Source organism: Scardinius erythrophthalmus (genome assembly GCF_964197995.2).
Source record: "Scardinius erythrophthalmus genome assembly, chromosome: 15".
NCBI lineage: Eukaryota > Metazoa > Chordata > Actinopteri > Cypriniformes > Leuciscidae > Scardinius > Scardinius erythrophthalmus.
The window spans coordinates 25,255,159-25,282,222 of NC_138235.1; the positions used below are offsets into that span (position 1 = coordinate 25,255,159).

Consider the following 27,064-nt stretch of genomic DNA (forward strand, 5'->3'; position numbering starts at 1 on the left):
GCGTTATCGGGGAACCGAGCCCTGGTTGCTAGAGCTATAAGACATTGCTTTGCAATGTAACCTAACAGCAACCAAAATGTAATGTTGAGAAATATGTCTTTGCATGCTGGTTGCAGAGCATAGATAGCTGGGTCAAAGCTCTTCACATTATACATTCTGTTTCTGTTGTGAAGCCATGATAGGTAGTATTTCAATGAGTGTGACTAATAGTGAGGCTGCTGTTATTTTGCCCACGGTTCTTTCGTGATGCTGTACATGTGTAAAAGATATCATCATCACTTCACAAACACAGCGTTTAAAGGCCCTGCCGTGAGGGAGCGTACTGTAAAAATAGTAGAGGCATGTGGATTTGTCGATTAAGGATCCCGGTGGTTACCCCCACCCACCCCCGTTTGCACTTCATAATCTCAATCAGCGTTTTGACACTGATTAATTCTGCTGTTGACATATTTCTGGCTGTCATGCTGACTTACCCATCGTAGTTGTTAATGCTAGCGATCTTGTAGGTGTCAAAATAGAGAATGAATGGGAAGCATGACAGATATGAATAGAGGTACGCATGAATCATTTGCTCTGTTGGAATTAGCCCAATACATATTTAAAGGGATAGTTCACCCAATAATAAAATAAGTAACCATCCTCATTTATAGACTCAGATAAAATGTATGTCCTCATTCATTGATAATAGTGAGCTGGTAACCACTGCAACCAAATCAGGGAGTCACCGAGTTGATTTGAGATGGGTTTATTTTGTAAACCGTTTTAGCTGATTCACTGAAAGGATCTGATTCAAATGGCTTGTTCATGAATCAAATGTTGCCACTTCAGTGAATTATACAGCTTAAATGTGGTCTGTTTCTTATGCAAAGCTATCGAATGGCTTTGGGGGTCTTTGGAATATATATTCATATTATATGAACCAATTTAATGGTACTTTTATGAAGTTTTTGAAGCTTGAAAATTTTAAATCCCCATTCATTGTAATCCTTGAATTTAAAAAAAAAGAATAATAATAATCTTCAGAATTTCTTTTTTTGTGTGCCACAGTGGAAAGAAAATAAGAGAATGATGAAAAACTATTTATTTTAGGTTAACTATTATATTTACACTTCTTTTTTCTAGCTAATGAGTGAAAGGGATGTTGAAAAGGTGCTTGTATACGAGAAACATTGTAAACATAATTCTAACCATAAGCAAGCTTCAAATTGAGAATCCAGGCTGCAGCCTTGTTCATCATGTAAATTAATAGAACGTTCAGTGATTTAAAGCCTATGCAAATGTGCACTTTAACCGACATGCTACTATTACAGCTAAAACAAGACATTAAACAAAAGCTGTTTTTTTGCTTTCGCTTTTTGGCTATTTTTTTTTATTTAGTCAGGGATGTGAAATCTGCTCATTCTACATCTCAATTTATTCAGGCACATTCTTCCATTATCATACAACACACCCTAATCCATTGTGAAACAAATAGGATAAATTGGTTTAGTGGTTTATTTATTTTTATGTACAATGGATGATGTTACTGTCCCTCACGGCAAGCAGTAGCACAAAAATGAGTACGCCTGGGTAATTGATAAGGAAAGTGTGCAACAAATATTAGCATTCCAACAAAAGCTTGGAACTGAATTAGAGGGCTACACTCTTAATTTATCTATCATTTCATTTTTAATTCTTTTTATAGAATGAAATGTGACAAAAGCAATACTGTTATCACACTCTCTCATTAATTATGTGCACTCCAGGCTAAACAATTATGTGCACTCACCACATACTGTTCTGTTCCTGCAGTGAGAATAATAAAAAGAGTCTTTTGGGGTAGTAATGATACGCTGGTCTCAAGACGAAAGAAAATAGAGGGCGAGGAAGACCGAATTCACCAGGATGTCCATTAAGAACCTGTTTTGGTATGCGTTTAGGAGCAGGACTGATGGAGTTAATTGGTACTTTTGAATGTGCTGTCACACAGCGCTGTAATTGGCTTCCAGAGGATGGAGGCGAGCTGAAAGGGGGAAGCGGGTGGGTTTGCTGGGTGGGCATTTAACACTGCACTGCCCCTCTGAGGGCTTGAGAGAAAGAAGCTTCATCAGCATAACACATTAAACATTTACACTAACCCATAAACACTGGCTGGCCTCATTACTGCTATCAGTATCAGCAAGTCTTGAACACACAGCATCATCATCATCTGTGTGCGATAGTGGGCGGCAGACAAAGACGAGCTGGCCTCAGGAAAATGAGGGGCATCCTGGTATTTTCATCAGATTCTAAAGGAAAACCCTTTAGACTCGAGGGTCATGCTCCTAGTTTAAAATATATTTAGTTTAAATAAAATTATATTTACACTACTATTCAGAAGTTTGCGGTCATTACAATTTGTAACCCCAAAAAAAATTGTGCTTACCAAGGCTGCATTTATTTGATCAAAATTACAGCAAAATTAATATATTTTAAAATGTAATTCATTTCTGTGATGGCAAAGCTGTTTTTTTAGCAGCCAGTCACATGACCCTTCAGAAATCATTCTTTTATGCTGACTTTGTGCTCAAGAAACATTTCATATTATCACAGTTAGCTGTGCTGCATGATATTTTTGTGGAAACATTATGCATTTATTTCAAGATTATTAGATTACTATGCTCAAAAGAAAAGCTTTTATTTGAAATAGATTTTTTAGACACTTTTGATCAATTTAATGAATACTTTCTGAATAAACATATCATTTAAAAAAGTGATAGTGTTTATTAATATGTACATATATCCTATTACATTACATTATTTTATATTTATTTTTTAAATTGTAATAATATTTTATAAATTGTTTTATTAATTCACATGTGAATTCTGAATAGTTTATTTGTGAGATAATTATCTAATGTATAATATAAAACCCACTCATAATTGGATGTATATACACATTTTATTTATTCATAAAGTAATTATAAATATTTAACTGTAAGATTTTTCATAAGAAATGAATGTTGAGTCTGACATCAATGCAAAAATCCTTCAGATTGTGTAACTCTTGAGTTAAAAACAGACTCAGAACCCTAATGCATTATAAATATGTTTGGGTAAGCTGCATTTGAAGACAGTGTAAAATAAGCACACCTGTGACCTTACATAAGATGAATGTTATATTTTTGCATCAAATTGGGATATTGCCGTGCAACGGTAAAACAGTACAAAATGGTTGTAGTGGATGGAACATCAATCACATATATATGTGATATATTTCCATTATAATCAAAGTAAATTATAGTTTTCTGCATGGTGTTGATTTACCTAAAAAAAAAATCAGCATCTCAAATATAACGTGGTTCATATGGAGGAGAAAAATGATTAGAGGGCCACACGTTCTAGAACAGACGGAGGAGATTTCCACACCCATTCACGCTGAACCTCATTGTGGAGTGTCACTTTGTACCTCGTGTTAACAAGGATTAGCCTGTGGCCGGTTCTTTGTCATTCTGAGGTATTTAGAATGGGTCAGTTCATCGACAGGTTAATTATTATTTCTTTTTTTCGTTGGAATGAGCCGGAACGAAGCGCTGGAGCTGATATGAAAGCGAGGAATATGAAAATGGGGGTCAGCGCGCAGGACATGATAGAAAAAAAGCCAAAGACGGAGAAACCGACAAAGAGGAAATGAGAGGAGGAGGTAGTTTTTCTCTCACTGTCCATCATGGCCGGCTAATGTATGAATGGTGCGATGAAAATTGATTTCCAAGTGAATTATTCTAGGCTCTCAGCCTTTTATAAGACAATAACCTTTACTAAAGTGCTATTGTCTTGAGTAAGATGAGTTCACTTGTTCATTTCACTACGCATTTTCTTTCTTTCCTCTTTTCTTCCTCTTGTATTTCACTCTCTGACAGAGTCGCTAAAGAGACCTTGCAATTATAGGCAGACTGTTTTGATCGATAGAAGTGGAAATGATACAGGAGTGATGGGAAAATTGAGAAATATGAAGAGCGAGAAGAGCTTTTGATTGGGGGATGGAGGAAAGGGGGGTGACTATTTTCTCAGAGAATGAGTTGTTGTGGGCAGGTGGTAGACAGAGCTTCAGGTAAACTCATTGATCTGCGCATGTGGCCAACAGACGGGTCAGAGACGTGCCACAGTGGTCTCCCAGTCGTCCGTCCTCTGGCTGGAATGCCGGTGCTCCATCACTGTCAGACTCAGCCTGGTATTTTGACCTGGCAATGGTTAACCGCTCCCCCAAAATGTGCTGTCGACGTGTGTGTCCTTTGTCTCTTCTTCATGTGGGCATGTTTGTGAGGATTTTGGCTCCGGCCCCTGGTTCTCCCTCACTTCCTTTAAGCCCAGCGGAGGATTGGTTTTGGCTGGGTCACTGCCTGGCTACAGATGCATTCTGGCTGGTGTCCACAGTCAGCAGTCTGTGGTCAGCGGTCATCATGCACAATGGAGACGGGACGTCCCCTGTGGGTGTCAGACGGAAACATACACATGGATCCTACCAGCTGGACTGATGGTTCAGTGTCTGTCTGCACTTTCTCTCTCTTCCCCCCTCTGTTTCTTTTAAGGTATCCGTCAGTCTCTTTCAAATCTAGTTTGGGTTTCAATTCTTTGTAATTTCACCCTTCTGTTCCTCACTCTGCCTCGCTTTCCTGTCTGATTCACCTTTTCTTCTTTCCCCATTCTCTCTAATTTTCTCTCTTGGGTCTGTATTTTTTTTATCTGTCTGTTTTGTTCTTCCACTCCACACTTTTGATCTCGACTTCACCTCGCACACATTCTCAGCTGTCTCTATCCAACCCAAGCGTGAGTTCTACCACCAACTCACTGGTACGGACGCCCTGGCTCTGTGCAGGGGACCTCCTCGTGGTTATGAGCCAAAATATTGTGGTTGAATAAGCTGTTTTTACACTGCATAAAAGCTGCAAGATTTGCAATGCAACACCTCGTTAACCAGACACTCACTAATTACACATGTACATTAGAGTTGGATAGATATCAAAGCCTTCAGCCGATAACTCGGCATGGATGCCAAATCGATACAAACAGACAGTACGTACGTAGATCATTGAATATGTGTGGTAGATGTAACGATGATATCCAAATATGTTATCCAAATATAGATTGAATAGAGAGTGTGTGTGTGTGTGTGTGTGTGTGTGTGTGTGTGTGTGTGTGTGTGTGTGTGTGTGTGTGTGTTTCAGAACCCACTCCCTGAACTGCTAAACTGTGATTAACCACTTTAAATCTGTTTTACTGCAGTACTTTCATAGTTGTTGTTCAACCTTTCCTTAAGATAAATTCAGGTCAATTGGGGAATTGAGGTCATTGAGGTGAATGGCATTTTTTTCTTCAAATCACCCCATATTATACTGTAAATGACTATTATTATTTTATTACTATACATTAAGCCAATAATAATAATAATAATAATTGAATTACATAATTCTTAGAGATGCACCGGTATGAAATTTCTCAGTCGATACCGATAGCCGATTATTCAGAATGATATCAGCCGATGCCGAGACCGATAGTTTGTTTTTTTCTTATGGATAAAAAATCTCTCCCAAATAATGCTGCAAACTACAGAGAACCCTCTCATTCGGTACACTATAATATTAGAGGTCACAACAGAGCTATTATATTCAACTGCTATTTTATTTCCAGATATAATATTTACATTCAAATAAAAGCTGAAATGTTTGTATACAACTCAGTTGCACAAATAAGGTAGTTTTCATTAGCACTTGTCTTCATGGCAAATTTATTCAAACATACATATATAATTAATAGTAAATAAGCTCCTCTCTAGTATTTGTAAAAAAAAAAGCTAACTAACAAACGGATGACTTTCCTGAGGTAAATGCAACATTAAGTGATATTGTTCACAAGCTTGAAGCTTCACAAGCAAGTTTCAAGCTTCACAATCAAGTTTTATTGACATCTTGACATCTGATTGAGTGATTACATGAGGCGTGATACGGATTTCGGTAAGTTGTACTCTAACTTTCAACTTACCTTCTGATATTCATGCATGTTTTTCTAGATATAATTTGTATTAAAGTGGAAGGCTCGCACTCCGCGCTGCTGGTTGAACTGAGGCGCTACAGTGATATGTAACGTCACATTTAAGAGTGTCAAAACGCCATTTATTGTTTGAATTTCATGATAAAATGGACAGAATTTGAAAGATGACACTTTGTTTCTTTTTAGAAGTATCAAAGTAAGCAAGAGCTATTTGCAATTATTGGGTGAGAGGCGCGCTACAAATAATGTTTAGTATAGGGAAAAACTGCAGATCTGACAACCCTGGCTTGAACTACGATAGATACGCTTGAACTCGCCGATAGTGAAAATAGTTGCTTTTATCGGCTGAAACCGATTGTTGGCCGATACATCGGTGCATCTCTAGTAATTCTTCTTATTATTATTATTATGATGATTATAGAATAAGCCAATAATAATAATAACAATAATAGTAATAATTCAGCTGTTAAAATAAATATGCTACAAGGTAGTTAAAATGTGTATATATTTAACACATTCCCATTTTTCAGTATTTCTTCCATATCAATTTGTTTTTTAGCTCCGGTTAGCACAATGGCTTTATGTGTGTGCTGTATTTTGGAGGCCAGTGTTATCAACATCATCTAGAATGCTTGTTTAGACTCATGACCCAAAAGCTTATTGAGTGCAGGAAAAATGGACTTGAAATTCGCAACCAGTTTGAAAGAGTCCCTAGGGATACATCGTTTTGTTTTAAGATTGTGTTCAATGTAAATAGGGAAGACATATTACACTACTGTGGTATAAAAATTGGGTCCAGGAGTGAGTATACTGCTCCAAAGATAAGTCAAGGCTACCGAAAACCGTTAAATCCCCATTCCGTAATGAGTCTAATGATCTTCAATGTGAGGTCAATCGATGTTCCTCTTTTCTTCTGCTTTTTGTTTTTTTGTTTATACAAGCCATCCATGCAATCAGCATGCAATTCTATTTCTCTGAGCCTCCGAGATTGTGTGTCACAAACAACCTTGGAATGAATGAGATCATCCAGTGCTCCATGTGTGTGACAGTGGATCTTTTTGAAGAGTGTCACATGGCAACGGCCCTCCAGAACACTGGGACATGGAGCCAATTTGTTGCCTGGTGATGTGAGTCACATGACCCCTGCTCTCTCCTGGGGGAGCTGGGGGTGGGGTGGTACTTGGGTCAGATAGCCAAATGTAGGAATGATTGTCAGAAAGGGTGGTTTATGGATCCATCAGTACATAAGATGCGAGGGGGGATCTTGAGTATCCTCAATCCCAGCGTTCACACGTTCACAATGTTCTATCTAATCAGAAAATGCAATGAAGTCATCAGACAGGAGAGCAGCAGATGTAATTGGCAGGAAATAGGCGAAGCCGTGTTGGTGAATGGATGCCTGGGAGGGGGGCGTACTGATGGGTGCTGCGGTTGACCCATGGCCCCTGGATTGCTCATTAAAACATGGAGGCTTCGGTCAAAGGAAGATGAGCTCTTCCTCTATCCTCTATCGCCCTTATCGCATTGTGAGCACAGACCTGTGAACACATTGGATGGGTCAAAGAAGGCAAAATTGACTTGCTTGCACAAACCAAGCATGATTTTCATCAGAGAAGTGATGGAACGGACACACTCTCTAAAAGGAAGCTGTTGCAGAGCATTGGCGTAAGACTATTGTGAGGCAGAGCTTAGCAATCAGTCGGTTTGTGGAGTCCTCGCACGTCTGCGTGAGACTGTCAGACATGATGTCTGATGAGGTTATCCTAGTGTTTCACAACAGATTTGATTACTTGGTCCAAACTAGAGTTACACTTCTATTTTTTAACTTGTACTTTTGGGTAATGGATATATATGTACAGTATGTATGTATGTATGCATGCATGTATTTTATGTATTTATTTAGTTAGTTAGTTAGTTGATATTGAGTAATTAACTTTTTGTGCTCATTTACCTTATTGTTACATTTAGATTATCTTTGCCCTTATCTTAATTATGCTTAATTCAAATTAATCTTTAAAAACACATATTTAATATCACTAAATGTAGTCTTCACCAATCTCAGAATGTATATCATTTTTTACTCTGTACATCATAATGTTGTGATGCCTAAATTTACTTGTAACTTTTGAAATTATTCTTTTTAGTTTTTATAAAAAAAAATATTTATTTATTATATATTTAAGCATAATAGTATTGAATATCTCACAGTCATGGAGATATCAGAGAATTTTCCAGATCTGGAAAAGGCATATAAATTTAAACAGTGAAGGGATTTTTTTTTAATGCTCCAGAATATTTCATCAGCTAAATATTATTATTCCATAGAGTAGAACTTACTTTAAAGCCATAGTGATGCATGATTTGTGAGTAAATATGTATATGTATATATATATATATATATATATATATATATATATATATATATTTATATATATATATATATATAAATTCAGGTCTTTTTAATAAATCAATTAAATCACTTCACAAATTAACCTAAATGATTATTTGGTGATTTGATATGACTCAAAATGGAAAAAAAGTTATTAAATCAAGGGTAATGAATACATTTTTGAGTGTATCCTTTACTTTCATAGATATAAGAATAGTATTAATTCAGGTAAATTCAGCCCCTTTTGTTATTTAGATGTGGGGACAGTTTATTACTATTATTATAAAATTGAGCCAACAATACTACTATTCTAATTATGCAGTTAAAATAAATGATGCCTGATTTGTGTGAATTTTTTCGCTTCACAAGTCGGATCTAAATGATTCATTGCTGATTCAGTATGATTCAGCATGAAAAACTTTCTTAAAAGGGTCATATGATGCTATTTTAAAGGTTCAATATTTTGTTTATTGGGTGTAATAAAACACATTATTTTTTCATATACTGTACATTATTGCAGTACATGTACCTCTATTCCCATTCTGTCTGAAACGTGCTGATTTCTACAAAACCCCTCCTTCTGAAAAGCCTGATTATCTGATTGGCCAGCTGACCCAGTGCGTTGTGATTGGCCAAATGTGTGTCGGAAATGTGATGCCTCTTACCATAATGGCGAGCTTCAGCTTATAAGCACACTTGTTTTTTTCCACCATACTCAATGTTTTCCTTCAGTCTTGTTTCTCCGGCAGCATTCTTACGTTTGCTGATTACATGCAGAACAAATGTTTGCATTGGCCAAGTCCAGGGTCATGTCCATGCTAGACGCACAGCATTGTTATTTTTCTTTCTTACAATCTCTCCTCCTAGTCTTCCCTCACTATCTGCCTCTTTCCTCGGGGTCCGGAGAGAATCTTGGAGGAAATTCTTCATCCATGGTTGTTATTGTGGTCGCTCTTTGTTGGTTTGCAGGTGAATAATGGATGAGGCATCTGTTATGTTTAAACGCACAGCAATCATTGTCATACGCTTCCAAAAAGCAGCTGTGTGGGTGTATTTTTGTCCCGTTTCTTTTTTTTTTTCGTAGTGAATCTCATTCTCAGATGATTGAGTCTGTTGTGTTTTGCAAAGTGGAGAATTAAAAGCGGGAGAAATGCACACAGCGGTCAGAGCAAATTTATTTAACATGCAATGCTTTTATCAGCTGGCAGCCACTGTGTTTTTTTTTTTCCAAAAAGCATACAACTAGCCATAGTTAGCTTTTGAAGAGTTGTTGAACAGAAAAGAATGGAGCAGGTAGTCAGTCTCAGTGTGAGAGGAATCGATCGTGTCTTTCTGTGTTGGGTCTCTCCGACTGCTGACAGATGATGGCTCAACCCGTTTCCCATGACTCTGGAACATCTGTGTCAGAGTGACCCAGTGGGCTTCGGCTGCGAGGGCGCTGGAGACCCCATTGCCACCAGTGATTTGAAGGGGGACTGTTATACTGTTATACTCCTCAAAAAATCAGAATAGTTCTGTCCTGTCTTCTCATTCACATACTGTAGTGCCTGATTGCAGATACACAGCTGCATAAAGCGTTTCCCACATTTGACAGTTACTCTCTGAAATATGTCTGATTGATGTGAGAAAGGATGAAAAGGCTGTTTTGTGGAAGCCGGTTTTGCAAGGCTCTTGATTTGAAATATAAATAATTGAAGCTCCTTTTTCTCTTCGGATGGCTTGCGAGAAATGAGGATGTATGCCAATTAAGATTCCCTTCTGCCCTCCAAGACGATCCAGCACGAACGAGAAAAAGCCGAAAGATGGAAGAATGAAAGGGTGAAGAGAGAGTTCATTACTGTAAATGCAAATGAAACGGTGCCTGCGTATAATAGCTTGTCACTGTCAGAATTGATATGAGAAAAAGCTTCGTTTTGTGCGTGTGCATATTTTTGAACGCACCGGCACAGTGTGTTCGAAATGGAGCTATATAATGGTAGAACATAAGCTGTAAAGGTTATATAGTATTATTCAAATGCCTTAATGGTAATACTTCAAAATAGCTGGTCTTTGTATAGCATGATTTTTATATTTTGCTCAAGCTTGTTAGGCCTCCACAAAGAAATGTAATATTCATAACAGCTGACTGTGAAATATTCTGCAAACATAAAACACTTGAGATATATTTTCCCTGTTTAAACCCAAAACTTTCTGAAATTTTTCAAAATGCTTTTAAGAACAGATTGCCCATTGCTAGAGTAGGTGTGTGGATGTTTATGCGTGTGTGTGTGTGTGTGTGTGTGTGTGTCGTAATATGCAATCATAATAAGCTTTAGAAAGATGAAAAATGTCCAGATGGGTTGAAGAAACACTCCCTTTGGTCCCCGAACACTTGCTGCTTTGCAGTGGTTGATTCATTGGAATATGCTCAGGAGCAGCTGGGTTTTGTCTGTACTGTATGCGAAACAATTTCCATTTGGTCCTCCAGTGTGTTTGCTGTTCAAAAATGGGATGCTCTGCATGTCATCCAATCACTGCATCCTCTCCACCTCTGCTTAATTTATAGGTAGATGGAAAACAGGCTGAATTTGGCCTCTATTCTGCAGAGGTTAATTGTGTGAGGCAAATCTGTGCCTCTATTGATAGTGGAGAATGAACCGAAAACAAGCATTGTCTCAAGCATGGATTTGCAGATAAATGGACTGCTGAGGTGCACCAGAAGTTTTCGCCATGGAATTTGTGGAGCCTAAAGCTCAGAACAGCATGTCATTATTTTGTGTTTCATACGTTGAAGTACTTAATTGCATTTAAACACAAAGGATGTCCTTTTATTTGCATTTATTTACAGGTTTTGTAGATGTAGAAGTGGTCATTTGTTCTCTAGAGAGCGATTACGTAGAGTACATTAGGGTCGCAGAGGAAAAAATTATACCAAGGGTTTATGACTATATTAAGATCCATACCAAGGGTTTATGACTATATTAAGATCCATAATGTTATTATTATTTTTAATACATACAGTACATTCATATAATTGGGCATGCATGATATACTGTATCACTACCATATGGTTATCAGTTTTTGGCCAATATTAGATTGTTAAATATTTTAATTTTATAATATTTTAATTTACTCGCTTAGATTTTTTTTTTTTTACGGTTTTATTATTGATATTATATTTGGCATGTATCAGTTATAAATGGTTATGAGCCATAACATTAAAATGATCATCAGCTTATTGGTTTTGTAATATCAGTGAATCCCTAAATATAATATATTTAATATAAATAAATATGAATCCATTTTAGACTACGTTATTAAAATTTAAATATTTGCATGGATACATTTATGAATACATGTTTATTTTTAAAGGCATTTTTATTTAATTTTGTGTGATATTGATTACTATTTTAAACTTAAATGTCCAATGTGAAATCTTTGTTCTTAAGCTAATCCAGTTTAGAAATCACAGCTGTATGTTGCTCTATTTGGACCAAGCTAGTCCTCAAGTTTAGTTCCACAGCTGCTGCTGCCACCTGCATTACCTGGAAGTTCAATCACACAGCCCCTGTCTGTCATGGATGCCAGCTCCCATGAAGCCCGGTGTCAAACACAGCCAAAGTCAAGCAAGTCTCCAAAAAACAGTCACTCTCTGCTGTTCGTGCAGTCTCTGTTTTGACATCGCTTCAGCAGTCCCTTAAAGAACCCCACCACGGTTCCAGCTCAATTGCCCCCATAAGGACCATTAAGAAAGCATCGTGGGAAATAAAGAATGAATAAAAGAGTGGGGAGCTGGAGCATGGCAAGTATTAAATGCTGCAATCATTATTGTAGTTACCATGATGAGAGGGAAAAACAGCATGCTGATGAATGAGCGGCTGTAAATGCTGTTGCTGGTTAGCTGTTCTCCATTAGGCCCAGCTTTCAGCCCTTGGCAGCTGCGCTCCTGTCTGCGCTCAACAGCTTGGTCCCGGAGTGAGGAGCAGTCTGAGTGGGAGGGTAATGAGCTCGCTCCATCCAGAGATGAAGATCCAGCTGTGGGAGGAGAATTGTCCTGGCTTGCATGTCTTTGGTTAGACAGGTGGTTTCATGGTGGGGTGGGAATGGGTTTGGGAATATAGTAATGCATGTGATGGTAGAACTATCTTTAATATCTCATTTGTTCTCCTAGACAGTAGTGAGATTAAATGGAGTGCAAATTGGCTTGAGGCTGTTTCTCAGATTTTTCTCATGAGAAAATAAACATAGTCATCTCAGATTTGTCTTTTCTAAAGTTTTGAGAGAGATCCCAACAATATCTCAAACTGTGCTCAGACTTGCCAGGACATCACAGTCTAGTCTATTCTATTCTATGCTATAATGTCTGTTATTTCTCTTTTTATTTTACTTATATTTATTATTATTATTTATTTACTAAATTAAATAAAATGTAAATGCTACTAGTGAATTTAGGCATTAAAATTAATTTACAAATCTATCTATGAAAATGTATATATTTTTATTGTGATCTGCTAAAGATTACATTTTACATTATTATTCAATTATTATTTTATAAAGATTAGGCTAACTGTTAAATGACTGTAAAGGTATTCTAAATCTAAAAATAAGTTAAATACACATCCAATATTAGCTGATACTGATAAATAAATAAAATCTCTAATATCTGCCATATGGTACTGCTGATATATGGTGAATCGCTAGACATTGTAACAAAAGATGCTAATTAACTTTCTTTAGCAATGAAAGAGCAACATCTGAGTAATAAAATCTTCCTATAGAATGATTTATTTGCTCTTTCCTTGATATATGGGAGAAGGTTGGATTTATGTGATGGTGGTTTTCATCAGTCCTAAAGCACTTAACCTGAGTGGCGGTGGGTATCCTCAACCAAAATCAATATGTGATGTACGGTATACGACCGTCTGCTGAGCACACATCGACTAATAGGTATTAGGGTGAGGACTGGGTAAGGAAAGAAGGATTAGGGTAATTGTGTTTTATCTGCCATGGTCTTTAGTGGATTGTACCGAGGCCACACACACACACACACACAATAGATAGAGAGATAGAGAGACCTCTCCAGTGACCTCTACAATGTAGATAGCAGTGAACTAGAGTGGAACAGCCTCTCACACTGTGCAAACAGATAAAAATCAGATTTGAAAATCGCATTTATAGAGCAGAACTCCTTTTGAATTATTCAAATAAGAAAAATGGTCCTAAAACACTGTTAAATGTACTTGTTTTAGCAAACTTCAAAACGAATGTTTTTCAAGTTCACTTGTAGCATTTAAAGATTATGAATTAATTTAATTTATTTAGAACTATAGGATGGTATTAGTCACCCATAACGTGAAAATATTTGTATAAAAGTCAGCTGGTTGACACATTTCTGCAGTCGCATGGAATACACTGTTGTATCACCCAGCCCTAATTGCTATCGTTTTCATAAAGGTAGTTTAACTGCAGTTGAGGCAAACATAAGCTGCGAACAATAGTTATACATCCGTTTCCTCAGACTTGTTTGGATTAGGATCAGTCATAGCAGAGCAGCAAAATGGACAGTTTGAATCTGGCAGATTGACAGTGATTTGATTCAGACATCTGTCAGATGAAGCCCATGGGCTGTAGGAAACAAACAAAACCATATGAGAAACAGCCTCAAAACTTGAGCTGCTCACAGAAAAACTACTGGATTGATTAACATTCAGTGGAAATCAGGATTGGAATCTCGCCATATGGTTTTTGGGTACCCGAGTCTGTAGAAATTGACTGTAGATATTGAATGAACAGCTTCATCTCTGTGATAGCTCACACCTGGATGCATTGTCAGACAGGCGCTGTGCCTCACAGAGCAGCAGGCCAGTCGGCAGATGTGTTCTCACGTTGAATTATACTGATGTCATTTCCCATGGGTAATGTCTATGTTACAGTTACATCGGCACTCCGGGAGACAGCACGATGGACAAATCCCCACTTTTTGGGTGGCGTGGCGTCGCTTTCTATTCTTGCGAGCCATATGACAGAGCAGGGGAGTAAGGAACTCCCAGCTTCCAAATTGATCTGGCTGGAGGTGCAGTTAGCTCATTCTCACCCAGAGCCTGCTGGCGGTCTCCAGCTCCCTCTTTATCTCCTGCACTGTCTCGCGTCTATTTTTCACTGCTTGTGCAATGTAGTATAATGAGTTGAGAACTGGGGATCTGATCATAATCAAAACAACCTTATTTATTGGTGATAGTCATTACAATAAGACATCCAACTAGCTGCTGTAAAGGAAGCTCCATGTTCAAGAATATGTTTAAGGCTTGGAGGAAACTGGGTTTCTCCGTTGGTGGAACCATTGTTGAAACTGATGGATGAATAGATTGGTAAACGATTGGCAGAGGGATGGATATTTGAATAGTTGAATGAATGAAGGGTTAAATGTGTGGGTGGATAGATAGATGAATATTTGGGTAGATGAATAGAAGGATAGATGGATGGACAGGTAAATGGATGAGCAGAGAGATAGATATTTGAATGAACAAACTATGGACAGTTGAATGTTCGATGGATGGATGGATGGATTTAGATAGATAGATAGATAGATAGATAGATAGATAGATAGATAGATAGATAGATAGATAGATAGATAGATAGATAGATAGATAGATAGATAGATAGATCAGAATCTTCACTGAAAACACTTGAAAGTGAATATCTTTTAAATTTCTCAGGGTTTTCAGTTTAATAACTAATCGCTCTTTTAAAATAGATGAAGTGCACCACTTCATGCTTTACTCCTATTCCTTCTATTCTGAAATCAGCACACATGCATTATATCAGAAACATAGCAGAAGAAACAAGCAGAAGCCCATAAAAAGCCTTGAGGCTGCTCGTCATGCAAGTGCGGGAAGTGCAGAGAGTTTGTTGTTGTTTCTTAATGGAAGTTGCCAGCTGAGAGATCACACTGAGAGAGATGTTAACCTTCTGAGATAGCATGCACATTAAAGATGCATTACAGAGCGCTTTGAAGTCAAATTAGGTCTTATTCGAGTCATGACAGAGGGTGTGTGGAACTGAATGGATGTGGCGCCCTCTTCGATTTCCTTACTGGTCCATGGGTGTTTCAGGTCATTGTAGCCCTCATGAATGTCACTATATGCCCAGTTGTCTTATTTCTTAGTCTACATGTCAGTCTGAAGGGAGATTAATGGCCCTGGTGGAGTGTGGGTGTTGTTTAAGGGTACAGCACCACAGCTGGTGAGTGAACCTAGAACCCTGTGCTGGAGGCCCAGCTGACCCCATGTTCTGTGCTGTGTACATCAGGAGCTCAATTCCATGGGGCCCATAAAGTCAAAGAATAGGCTGTGTCCGAAGAACGGAGGGTAACCTTGTAAAAATGTGTGTGTATGTGTGTGCGCGAGCATGATGGGTATCCAGAGAGGGGTGGGTTAAGAAACAGAGCGTATAAATAATTGATAATATGTACTGGCTTCTTTGTGAAGATGAACATCCATTGTGTATATGCCAGTCAGTATTGAAGGTGGGGGGTATAAAAAGAAGCATTAGCTCTCTGTGCTGTTGACCTCATTATGTGGCTTAGAGCATAAAATAAACATTCATAGGCGTGAAACCTAGTGAAATAATGCTATGGATTAGAAAACACATTTCCCACTGATCTTTTGCCAGTATATTCATTTTCACTTCTACTGAATATTCATTTTTGCTTTTATATTTCACAGTATGACAGATGAGTAAAAGCATGGCATGGTGTCACGAGTAGATGAAAATTGTTGGCTACACTCTCCTTTAAATCATTTTTGCATTATAAAGGGTCTATTTTCCTTAAAAGCTCATAAAAAAATCACCAATCTTTTTTTCCTTTCACCTTTCCCATTTAAACCACAAGGTTTGCAATTACAATTTAGCACGATTGTTGGCTACTTTCTCCTTTAATTCACTATCAACTCAAAAGGCTTGACATGTTTTTGGTCCAACTGCCCTTTTGTGTTTTTGCTGTCATTCCAGCTCCCCCCTTTAAAACACTCCCAAGTATTCCCAAAAGCTTTTATTCTCGGTGTCCCCCTCCCTCCCTCACTGCCTCCCCCTTCTCACCCCTCCCAACCCTTTGTTAGAGACAGCCCCTCATCCACTCCCCCTCTCACTGTCTTCTCCTTCATTCGAAGCAGAGAGAGGGAGTCATGAGCGTCCGTGCCGTAAGGATGCAGAAAACACGTTCTGTGTATTTTTTTATGTAACAGAGTGGTGGACTAAGTGTCATTGGCCAGTTTGTTTTCTTTTTTTCCTGCTTTTTTCCTCTCAGGCTCTACTCATTTGTGCACGCCGCTCCCTGGCTCATTGGCTGAGAAGCGCTGGCTGAACGCAGGCAGAGTACCTGATGCCTGGGGGATTTTCTGACATGAATAGCGGCGATCAGAGTGTATGTTTTGGCTGGCAGTGAACACTTCCTCTGAGGCTCAGCTGGACCGAGTTTAAGTCCAGGACACAAGGAGGAACACCAGCACAGGAATGGATGCGTAAGAGAGCTAAACGGAGAGAGAAAGAGCTTTAAATAGCTTCTGACTCCATTGAAAAAAAGTGACTCTTCCGTTCTCATTTCTTTTCAGAGCGACAGACAACTTGTCCACAACAGGAGCTTGTCTTGTCTCGAGAGTTATCCGCTAAAAAGGACTGAGAACTAACAACACCGTCCAAAGCAGTTGTCTTGTTTGTTTTACACATACTGTGGCAATCTCAGCTGTTCCTCGTATCTTGTTTCCGGCTGCCCGGATCAAGGAGCGCGCCTATGCGCTGACAGCAGCATCTGGGAGAAGAGTCTACTCACCAGACACCTCAACTTTCGACTGTAGGCTTCATCCAAAGTGCTTTCTGAAAAAGAGGGGAGGTCACCAGAGAGGACTTGTGTTGAAGGAAGGGGGGGGTTGAGGAAAAAAGACCCTACTGCTCTCCAGGGCATATGGTTGAGCTGGCCGAAGACAGCTGCTGACTCTCTGTGGGCTAATTATTCATTCATTCAGGAGATTCAGCCTGGGGCGGGGGGAGAAAAGTTTCGACTTTTACGACCAAAGACGAGCCTAGTGTTGCAGTTCTCTGGAGGATTTTCGGAAGGGGTCATTCTCCAAAAGTTTGTATGTTGTGTTTGTGTGTGTGTGTGTGAAGCTAATGACTCCAGTTCCAGCTTGTGAGCAACTGAGTGTTTACCAGGACAGGCGGCTAGCATGATGCCAAGCCACACCCGCAGTGAATCCTGACACATGCCACAACGAGAGCAGCCTGGCATCTTCATGTTGCTGTCGGACACAGACAGGTGGCAGCACGTCCTGAAAGAAGGGAACACCATTGTGCCATAAAAAATTACAAGCACCCCTAAAGAAGAATCAAGAGCCAATTCATTACTAATTCACCAAGCCGTGGAGTTCTGTGCTTGCGGATTTAAAGTACAAAGTGCAGTGGGGATTGTTTGCACTCACTTGTCCGTGGTACCAATCTAGGCCAGGGGTCCAGTGGAGCTTTTGTCAAACACACTCAAGAGAACTTGCACACTAACCTTTCATGACAAACCACCCCTGTGCTTGGGAAAGAAATGGAGAGATTGCTGGAGGGTTGGGGACTGTAGGACCGGTACCCTTCCAGAGCGGCTGTAATTTGGAAACAAAATGCTTTGCTGGGAGACTGATAAAAGCATTTGTCTACGTTCTTCAGGAAGAAACTGTGAAAATAAGTACCACTGGAATTTAAGCTGAAACCGTTTTAGGATTTCTTTCGTCTATCCTTTTTCTCTGAGTCTGTTTGGAACGCTTGCCAACTTGGCGTACTTTAGGGAAGGCGCGGAGTGGAGTATGACCAGTTGTCAGTACCCTACGCCGCCCCCAGAGCGGGACCGCATGTACCAGCACAAAGTGTCGCTGGTCGTGCGGTACTTCATGATTCCTTGCAACATCTGTCTTATTCTGCTGGCCACTTCCACGCTCGGCTTCGCTGTACTCCTCTTCCTCAATAACTGTAGGTCACAGTTAGTGAAACATGACATGCAGCGTATGTATATATATATATGTGTGTGTGTTTGTGTGTCTGTGTTTGTGCATGACCCCGTAGAATTTTTGTTGCCTGATAAGTTTCAGAATAGTGGTTCTTTCCCTTGTGTGCTCTGTAGTTTTCTTACAGTGATGTTCACCCAGGCAGAGGGAGACACATTGACGGATGGATGGTTCAATAAGGATCGATGGCAATCAAAAACTAATCCCTAATGCGTAGGCTTCGATCCCCTGCCTGACAGTGAAATGATTAAGGATGACACAGATAAACTGTCCTCATCCTACAAAGTGCTTGAGCGCTTGTGTCTAAAAACACAGCTCGGTGGCATTCTGTCATCCCTGAAGCAGTGGTATTTAGACTGCACAGTGGGATAAAGGGGGCAGATTAAGTGCCTTTGGATGTGAAAGCTTGGCATTAGCTCCAGTGCTTACTGTATCTGCTTGAGTGAATCTGCAAACGCTTTGGTATCTTAAGGTGCCCCGCCAGCCGGTGTGTGTTGCCAGATAGATTTGGCACTGTGCTTACAAAGAAAAGATAGGAGACGGAACGTGAGCTCCAGAGCATGTCAAAATGTGCTTTGATGACATGGAGCAGCAGGTAACACTGCTCTTTTCATGTTTTGGATGTATTACTATCTCTATTGGTTTTTATCTGCCTTTTTGAATCGTTGCATCCCGTGTTTTCTTCCTCTGTGAATTCACATTCATAGAATTGCGCTATCTAAGACTACAGTACGACTTCATAGCAGAAAGGTAAACATATATATTTGTAAGGATGCTGTGCTACAGAAGAAAGTTTAATTGGTTAGAGAGTGGTTTTGCTATGCGTCATTGCTGATGGCTCATTAGCTTCTTAATGAGATTGAAATTGAGAAGACTATCTTAATGGGAAGCTTGCACAGATCATATTATTGACATTTTTTGTCCATCTTTACCTTTTTTTTTGGTCTGTTTACAACTTTTTTTCTGGTGTCACGCAAGATGCCATGTGAAGTTAACCAGAAACAGTTAACATTTAGCTTTTACAGACAAATGTATAATGTTGTTGCAAATATTTGACACATTTTATAACACAAGGTACCCAACAAAATTCATACTCATTCCTGCTCTGATTTAAATCTGTGTTTAGTGAAAGTCTCACCTTTGATTTGAGAGATTTTATTTGACTTATATATATTTGGGGTTTCTAGGGCCTCAGGCCATCTGAGTAGATATTAAAACACAGTTAAATATTTACATAAAAGGATATATGTAACACACTCCTTTATAGAGACAATAATATACATCTTTTTTGATAGGAATATGTTTAGTATTGCTGGAATAAAGGCTCTAGAAAACAGTGAGAGGCAAACGAGAGAGCATCCAGTCATGTGCGCCCTCTGTAAGCCATTACCTACCTCATTTCTCATAATCCTACCTGTGCCCTCACTTAAAGAGATCCGCGGTGCCTCTACATTAGATCTATATTAAAAGACCAAAAAGGGCCCTTCATGAAATTCTGAAAATGTGCCCTCTCCATCCCTCAATAAAGGAGTCTGAGTGTGAGGTTCATTTATAAGCCGACCATGTCGCAAAATCGATTTAATCCAGACAGATTCCATTAGATTTAAACATAAACTCAGTTAGAGCACTCCATCCCTGCTCCTCAAAGAAGAGTAAAAAACAGGATGGAGTGAAAGGAGTACCATTAACATGGAGAGGTGCATCGTAGCATTTGAAAGCTTGTTGGAGTGGGATACAGACCAAAGGTTAGTCATTTCCATTTTCATTTAGCAGGCACAGAGAAGTGAGGCCACACAGGACTAGAGCTGTTCAGCTCCACAACCAAATTCATCAGCTCATACATACACATCAGCAAACTAGATAATAAAACAGAAAGGGAAAGAGGAGGACAGACACTGAATGAAAACATATGGCCAGCATTTAGGCCTATGCACACATATGGATATGACAGTCTGCCTGACAGCAATGTTGAGGTCTATTTGGGGTAACAGCTGGCTGACTATATCGTGCTTTTTACCAAATAAATTATTAAATACAATTTCAAATAAAATATTGATTTCAATTTAAATTATGTAGTGACATGAGATACATACACACAATTTTTTTTACACGACTCTCTAAATACTAATACTAATTGGTCAAATATTTTTGTTTAAGAACCTCTAAACTGTAAAATTATCAGCTGTCCCTGGCATCAGATTGCTTACATAGCTATGCTAGCATTCATCACAACTTTATACAGTATATATAGTGTAGTCCAAGCAGCAGTGGACTCATTTGATTCTCATTGTATGCACTGAGACACTCATTTTCAGTTTTGGATGAACTATCCCTTTAAGTAAAGCAAATAGGCTTGAGGTGAACCTTGTGTTGAATTTCTCAGCTGTGTATCATTTACATGTGAAGCAAATGTTCCCGTGAGACCTGCACAGACTGTAGTTTTGTCCTCTGCTGCCACTGGACATATAAGAAAGTCGAGCTGTGCACAGGGTTATGCATTACAGTATGTGAGCAGTATATATTTTATCTCTATGATACACATCTGTGTGTGTGTTATTCACCCTCAGCTATGGCGCTGTTTCCCGGAGGATGAAACGTTGTAACTGTCATGATTGACTCTCGGACCAGTTCAACAGACACTTCATTATTCAAGGAGAGAAGCACAGCAAGCCCCCCCCCCCACCCCCCTTCCTCGTTCTCTCAGACCTCTGTTTTTCTTTCTCTCTCTCTCTCCAGTGCCGGCTTTCCAATCTTCCCTGCGCTCAGTTGTTGACAAGCAATTTGAAGTGAGCCTAAAATTAAACTCTATCCTGGCAGTTGGGGGTGCTGGTGAAGAGAGGAGCAGAGATTCCAGCTCCAGCCCTGTGTGTGGGAGTGTGTGTGTGTGTATGTAAGCGCTACCGACTGGCTGGGCAATTGATGTGATAGTTTTGTGGCATTGGTTATTTCCGCCTGCAGAAGCAGGGTGTTGTACCTGCACTTTAGTTAGATGGCTTCATGTGCATGTTGTCGAAAGCCGGTTCTGTCAAGAGTAATAAGGTACGCAAGTTCAGTGTTTTTAAAATCACTTCGGTTTTGAGGAAAGTTAGACTGAGTGGGGTCGCTTCCAACTTCTGAGGCAGTTCTCGCTTTCAGTCGGCGCTAATTTTAATGAGTTTCAGCCCAACATTTTTGGCTGGTTTTGTAGTCTGAATATTTTAACATTGATTAGCGTAAGAGCTTTTAAAGTACTTACTCACCCTGACACTTACGGTTTCGGTAGAACACAAAAGAAAATATTTTGAAAAAGGCTTCTTTTTTTTTTTTCATAAATGAAAGCGGTAAAAACCGTTAAAACATTCAAGTTATAAAAATAAATAAATAAAAAATAAATAAAGAATCATCTTGATTTCTCAAACATTATTCTATAACCATGCAGATGTTCCAGTCCCTTGAATTGGCTCATAATGAAAATAAAAACACATATTCAGAGTCTCTATAGTATTTAAAATTATAAAGTTGTAGCCTTCACGAATGTCAGACAGTGATTTGAAAATGCTCTTTCAAGAGAAAGCAACAGAAAAGAACTTTTGTTGTCAAATTCACAAGAAAATCATGTCAAAATCATTTTTCTATTTTAATATATTCCAAAATGAAATGTATTCCTTTGGTGGCAAAGCTAATTTTTCAGTCTTCAGTGTCACATGATCCTTCAGAAATCATTCTAATTTGCTGCTCAAGTAACATTTCCTATTATTGTCAATGTGGAAAACATTTGTGCTGCTTACAGGGTTTCCGCAGGGCATTAAAAAGAAACAGGTCATTAAATGGATTTTGTGAAAATTAAGGCCTTAAATAGCATTAAAAAGCATTACATTTTACAGGCATTAAACATTTAGATAAAGTTTTGAAGAAAATTTTATACTATCAATTTATTTTAATATAGCCTTCATATTTAATCATTTTTAATTGCTGATGCAAAATGTACGTTAGTGTGATAAACACGTGGAACCAGTTTGGTAATTGCTTCCGACCGGAACAAAATTGCCATGATGTGGAGGTGACGCGGGCATTCTGTACAGAAAAATGGAAAAGTGCAAATTCCAGCAGAAGTGGCTGGAAGACAGTTTAACGCAGTAAAATATTTAACACAATTAACGCAGCATCCGTAAATTTTTGTCATCCTTTGGCTAGCTTTACATTATATCATTTTTATCCAGACATCTGTATTAGTATCAGAGAGACTGACCTTCATTCATAAAAAAGATGCCATTAAACAAGTATTTGAAATAAACTGTCTTTGTTGTTTCTACATTAATTTGGAGATTAACTGTGAAATTATTACATTATAAAATATATAAACTAGATATAAACCTACAAAAATGAGTGTTTTTAATTGTGATTAATCGTGATTAATCGCAGATTTTTTTTTTGATTATTTGAGTTCATTTTTTAATCAATTGACAGCACATATATATATATATATATATATATATATATATATATATATATATATATATATATATATATATATATATATATATATATATATAATATCTGTGGTTAGTCATGGATCATGTATGGCATTAAAAAATGGCATTAAAAAAGACATTAAAAAGGCATTCAATTTATTATTAATTAAATAATTTTTTTAATATTCATTAAATATTTTTGTGGAAACGGTTATACATTTATTTTATTTTAGTATTTAATATATTCAATAGAATCAATAGAATGAGCAACAGAACATTATAACATGTTTAACTTTTTTAACCCTATAAATGTTGTTGCTGTCACATTTTATCAGTTTTGATCATTCTTCTGAAGAAAAGTATAAGTAAAAAAAAAAAAAGAAGTGTTTTACTTGAATTTACTTAAATAAAACTTACTTAAATTTTTTTTTAGTGCTGTAAGGGCATCACAGCAAACAAATTTCCTGTGGTAACTGATAGCATGTCACTCCATGGATGCTGTCGATTGAGCTCAGGTTGTATTTAACCCAGACCATTCCTTTAATCTCATATTCCAACTGATCTCTCTTAATCTATTCTTTTTGAGATTTAACCTCTGTGAAAGAATCATGCAGTCCACTGTCTACCCACTCATTCAAAACGACTGCCGACCGCCTGGGACTGTCCTGACGTCTTCCTTTTAACTAATGTGCCTCTCTCTCTCTTCTTCCTCTGCAGATAAACCTGTTCACTTCACACCGGCTCCTCCTCCCGATGGTAAGTCCCATAAGAATTCTCCTGACCACAGTGTTTTCAACCTGCCCAGATAATGATCTCAGCTCAGGCCCGTTTGCTGTTTGAAGTGGGTGTCCTCACCACGTCGCTTCCCATCGTCTGTTTGTGTGTAGCCTGTTAACATGGTCAGCGAGAAGCAGGGAGGAACATCTGCTTTGATGTAGAAATCCCCTGACATCTTGATTTATCTGCACTGGTGGGATGCAGGGTGGCTGACTTCTCGGGTATGTGGCTAAAGTTTTCCCACATGAGACGCAGCTCCGTTTATTACTGAAGCTGATTAGCTGCTTGCTTTTGCCAAGTTTATGAATATAAATCTCAATATTAAATGAGGTATTGTTTCTGTCGTTGTCACCATGCAATGAGAGTCATTAATTATACAACAACAATTTATTGGCAAATGGCATATCTCTGCACAGATTAATTGGGAGAAACAGCTGGTTTCCCCACTCTGTTAATGAATATTTATATGTGACTACATGAAATGGGCTTTGGAGGTTACTCCTGAGCTGCTGGCAGTGGAGATGCTTCTCTTTATGAGCTGGAGGGAGCTTCATTATGGACACCGTCGTAAATACTCAAACAAAATAGCTGCATGTGTGTGGGTGTAGACGGTATTAATGTGCCGAAATTACATGTCGTATAATTAACTCCAGTGCACATGTGCAAACATTTTGAAAGTTTTCAGTGTGGTTGTCATCACCAAACCAGACCTGAATGTCCAAAGGAGTAGCAAACAAACAATAATGAGCGTTCACTCTAATTTAAAACACTCTAGTTTTTGTCAGTGTTTTTCTTTTGATAGATTAGATTCTCTTTATAGATTAGTTTTCGTTTAGTTTTCGTTTAGAGTTAAAGACAATATCATAAGTGTTGTTTTAATATTATTTAAATTAGTTCAAGTTTACTTAAGCATTTTGTACACATACTGTATAAGTTTAATTTTAACGTTCATGTGTTGTTTATATATATGATTAATCTCATTCATATACTGATGGGTTTGAGTGGATTAATTGATCCGCTAATAAATCACTAGTTCACCAGCAGAGCATTTGATTGCGGGTGATTTTAGCAGTGGCGTGTAACACAGTCACTCATGCTAGCCACTTTGGTGGGTTGAATTTTATATATAATATAGGCTTTACATTTTTTAATTGTAGTCTTTTAAAAAGTCATCTGAAATAATAAACTAAGTGCAATGTAGTGTTGTCAGAAATATTGATTTTTCGATACATATCGATTCTGAAATAATTCTTTCAATACTAATTTTCCTCAGAAAAGATACACATCACCAGCTGCGTTTTCTTGCTCTCTCATCACTCCAACAGCAATTTGACACACAAACCCACCTCCCCTCACTCCCTCATTTAATTTGCTCCGGATGAATGTTGTTGTTGTTACAGGGCTTGACTTTCGGCATTGGATTGCACATAATTTTACTCTTTTTCGTTGCCTATAATGTATATTGTGTTTAAACAGTCAAATACACACAAAATAATGACACAATGCTGGTCTTGGTGAGTATTCACGTAAACACAGTCAATTATGTTTAAGTGAACGTAAACACGCATGTGTAATAGTATAATGGATTTGTGCGCCAGGTCTTAAAGTGACCGCAGCCTAATATACCTGCTGCCAAATTATGCGATATCTATATGACAGTTTTTCCTCATGGTATTGTGGCCAGTGAAAATGCTGAGTAGCTAGTAACTTTGGAAAACCACTGGCCACAGTGGCTGGTGAGCAATAAAGTAAATGTCAAGCCCTGTTCACCAGTATCATTTTATTGTACAGCTTCAGCTCAAGTGGGTCAGTTCCTGATTAATGGCACCCCTGGTAAATATGATCAAAAATGGCTGTAAAAAAGAAAAAAATAAAATATGGGAATTTAACATAGGGGTGTCCAAACTTATGCAACCTGTATTTTAAGGAAGAACATTTATTTATTTACGATACATTATTCATTCACAAAGAAAATTGGTGTCCTTAAAGGTTGGATTTTTCCTAATTTTTTTAATTAAGGCATTAAGTTCAATTTCCAAAAGATGATTTTTTATTCCTCTTTTTAGTCAACTTTAGCATGGGTGTCTAAACTTATGCATAGCACTGTACATACACACACAAACACACACACATACACATAAATACACTGTAAAAAAAATATTTTAAATTTACCAGAAATTTCCCGTAAAAAATACGGTAGCAACATTTTAGGTTTTACGAATTTAACTTAAAATTTACAGTAATAAACCGTATTTCATTATCTGATAAAATGTTAATTTACCGACCTATTGAAGTATTAATATCTGTTTTGTACAATAGTAATACACTGACAACCAACAATCACAGTAGTAATGAGAGTCACGTGATTAATCAAAGCTCATCACAAGTAGTTCTTCCACAAGAAAGTTAATACTAATATACATAGAAGGTGCACAGTGTCATTCACACAAACATTAAACACCATTATGGTAACATGGTAACATTTCACACATGAAATTTTAAAAATACAATAAACATTAATTTAACAACATTAAATGTAACAAAACCCTAATGTACATAACTGATTATAAAAAAACTAAGAAAACTATGACGAAACATAGTTATTTCAACAAAAATACATCAAATGTGAAGTGTCACGCAGGGAATTGTGGGAATGTCAATTTACGTTTTTTCACTGTAAATTATCGTTTTTACTTCTGTAAAAAAACTGTGAATTTAACGGTATTTTACAGTAAAATTACATTAAATGTACCATTAGATCTATCACAGTTATTAACCTTACACTGAAAAAAATGATTCGTTGAATTTAATAAAAACATTTTATGGTAAGTGGTTGCACACAATTGATTTTAGCTACATTTAAACAAATGCATTAAGTTGAACCTTATCAATTTTAGTTCAACGTAATGCTTTTGTTTAAATGTAGATAAAATCAATTGTGTGCAACCACTTACCATAAACATTTTTATTAAATTCAACGAATCATTTTTTTCAGTGTATATAGTAAGGAAACTTTCTGTTAACCAATTAACAGTTTTTCACTGTAGCATTTTTACAGTCTTTTACTGTTAAAATCACGATAATTTTTTACAGTGTATATAAACTCAAACTTTTATGTTAGATGCGATTAATCGCGATTAATCGATTTGACAGCACTAATTTAAATCAATTTAATTAGGGTCACAATTTATTTACAGAAAACTTTAAGAATCATTTGTATCAGTAGATTAAAACTGCATTTGAAGAAACGGCCCTGCTGGGTCGAGGCTCGATTTAATTGCACAATCACCTGCTTCATAGGATGTTCTGTCTGAGGGTTTGAGGAAAGGCTTGTGTTGAAAATCCAGTTTGAGATTAATTTTATTTCGCAGCAGCTAAAAGAAAATAGTTATTATCTCCTTGAAACACTGTCCATGTGGCAC

At 37.8% G+C, this 27,064-nt stretch overlaps 1 protein-coding gene across 7 annotated transcripts in view; it reads left to right on the forward strand.

The window, feature by feature from the left end:
- The window catches only part of agrn (agrin), a 242,049-nt gene that overhangs the window by 78,350 nt on the left and 136,635 nt on the right, over positions 1–27,064 (forward strand). For 4 of the 7 annotated variants that reach the window (XM_081386438.1, XM_081386442.1, XM_081386436.1 and 1 more), the window contains exon 3: positions 23,583–23,621. In XM_081386438.1, the coding sequence (XP_081242564.1) occupies positions 23,583–23,621 (39 nt within the window). Of the gene's footprint in view, positions 1–17,033; positions 18,413–23,582; positions 23,622–27,064 lie in introns of those variants that run through there. The other 3 variants (XM_081386441.1, XM_081386440.1, XM_081386439.1) reach the window with 2 other exon arrangements.